Source organism: Gekko japonicus, unplaced genomic scaffold (assembly GCF_001447785.1).
Source record: "Gekko japonicus isolate JY-2015 unplaced genomic scaffold, Gekko_japonicus_V1.1 scaffold302, whole genome shotgun sequence".
NCBI lineage: Eukaryota > Metazoa > Chordata > Lepidosauria > Squamata > Gekkonidae > Gekko > Gekko japonicus.
In genome coordinates this window covers 355,563-357,896 of record NW_015170283.1, presented here as the reverse complement: position 1 = coordinate 357,896, position 2,334 = coordinate 355,563, and the positions used below count along the sequence as shown (strand labels likewise).

The 2,334-nt window shown below is 47.9% G+C and overlaps 1 protein-coding gene across 1 annotated transcript in view; it reads left to right on the top strand.

The window, feature by feature from the left end:
• COL4A3 (collagen, type IV, alpha 3 (Goodpasture antigen)) overlaps positions 1–2,334 on the top strand; it is a 130,504-nt gene that overhangs the window by 59,638 nt on the left and 68,532 nt on the right. Inside the window, exons 18-19 of the mRNA XM_015417824.1 lie at positions 1,307–1,348; positions 1,826–1,913. Of these exons, the coding sequence (XP_015273310.1) occupies positions 1,307–1,348; positions 1,826–1,913 (130 nt within the window). The remainder of the gene's footprint in view (positions 1–1,306; positions 1,349–1,825; positions 1,914–2,334) is intronic.

Genomic DNA, 2,334 nt, shown 5'->3' with positions numbered 1-2,334 from the left:
AGCTGGCCGTTGTTATTCTCTCCTCGGATGAGCGGCGTATCTCTCCCGGGCGCAGCCTCAGCAACGTCCAAGCGGCTCCTGCTGCGCTGCGCCCCGCGTTCTGACGTCGCTCCGTCCTTGGCTCCGCCTTTCGCCACTTGCTCGAGCCAGTCACCGCCGTTCTGGTCGCCTTTCGCCATTTCTCTGCCGCCGCCATTTCTTCCTCGCTTGCTGCCGCCGACTCGATCCTCTCCTTTGCTTTTCTTCACCGCCGATCACCAGCGCAAGGCTGGGAAGGGGGGGTGCCCCCTGCCATCTAAGGCAGGTACCCATTCCTCTGATGTTAACAGAGACGCTGGGTTGGCGGGAGCTGGGACGAGGGCCGGGGGCTCAACCCGGCCGCGGTGGGGAATCGAACAGCCTTCCGGCTGTTCGTCCAGATGTTAATAGCAGGCGTTGTAATGCCTGCGCCACCGCGTTGTAATGCCACTCTGACCGCCCCTCCCAATTTGTCTGCCTGGCTTTCCTTGCGCGCCGGCCATTTTTCTACTTTGTTTACACTAGAAGACCAACTTCGCTCTTCTTCGAAAAAACGCTCAAGGTTTTCTGGAAACACAGCTAAGTCTCTTGCACACTTTCGCAATTCTCTTCTCTCCTCCCCCCCCTATTTTGTTAGAACATTTCCATTTGTTTACGCCTGGGAATCTTTCCCGACGCAGCTTTCCGGAGAGTGGGGGGGGAGAACTCACTTTTTAAAAAAGTTTTTCGCTTGGTTCGTTCTCCGATTCATTGCCCGTCTGCATCCAGACTCCTTGTAACTTCGTTAAATCGATAACCCTCGTTGCTTGTTCCGGTCGGCATCGGCTAAGCTCGGTAAAAACCGAGCCTCACAGGGGGCGGACCGATTGGGGCAAAGGAGCGCCTCAATTCTCCGGCATTACGCCGTCGAAGAGGTCGCCCCTCCAGCGCCCCCGGCTCGGAGCCTTTCACTAAGTCTCACCTGGGGGTGCCACTTGAGGTGGCACCCCTTCAACCCCACTGGAACGCGGAATACCTCCCCAGCGATCGGGGAGAGTGTCCGCCATCGCCGAGCCACAGACTGGAAGTCAAAATTAAATTAGCTTTGCTTAACAATTCATTGCCTAAAAATAGATTTCAGATACAATGTCAACTCATGGCTTGCCACAACATGAACAAGCCCTGTGCCTGTAATCCTGATGTGAAGGGAAACAAATATAGCTGACTGATTCTGATTGCTTTAGGTTGACAATTTGTTTCTTTTATTGCACACTGAGCAGTTTTGGGGTTGATTTTTTTTTTAATACAGGGGAGTAAAGGTGAAGTTGGCTGTCAAGGAATTCAAGGTCCAGTAAGTGCAAATTATATAAACCTTGATATAGCAGTTTATATTTCAGAAGTAGAACATACACTCTAATATTAATTGAGCTAATAAGTGTCTCATTTTATACATATGCAGCTAAAATGTATTTAAAAGATAGAATATATTTCACTCTTCTGTGACTGTCCAGAAAAGACAAGGCTCCAAGTGCTCAGGTTTCAAAATACAGGACAACTGGCTATCATTTCCATGAGAGCAGAGTCAGTATGCACAGTCCAGTCCAAGGGGCAAGTTATAGTTTGGTTTCTAAACAATTAAAGGGTCAGAAGCAATTAATATCGTGCCAAGACTTGCAGGAAGTAGAGATCTGAAAGATGTTGGGAAGTCATCACACAATAGCAATTCAATGGTGTCGAGTGCTTGTTTTTGGTGGCTGTACTTTTCTCTTCATTGTTACTATTTCTCTCCCTTTTCTTCTATCTTTCTCTCTGTCTCTCTTTTTTTAAGACAGAGTATTACAATGAGATGCCTGGTGAAAAAGGAAATAAAGGCTACACAGGGCCTCTGGGACCTAAAGGGCAGCCAGGAAGACCTGGTAAGAAATCTTCAGCAGATTTCAGTCACATAGCATGGGCCCACTGTACTGTGCCAATGCTTGGAAGAAGCATCTGCGTGGGAAAATCATGTTGCATCATGTGTTTCTGTTGAAGAAATGGGGATGGCGAAAGAAGATGGGCTTTCAGAGTGTCCCTCGGGCTAGCAGTGCTTTGTAGTTAGGCCTAGACATACAATTGTTAAACTCCTGAGGTAGTAGAGAAGTAGCCTGTACAGTAGATCCTTGCTGTTTATGGATTTATGACTTCTGATTTCACTTGTTGGTGGTCCAATCATGTGCTCTTGTCTGCAGCCTGTTTTTACTCTCACCGCACTGTCATCATAATAATTACATCATTAAATTTTGCAGGAAATGTTGTCTTGCTACTAAGAGGCTACTGAGTAGATTTCACCATTCACAC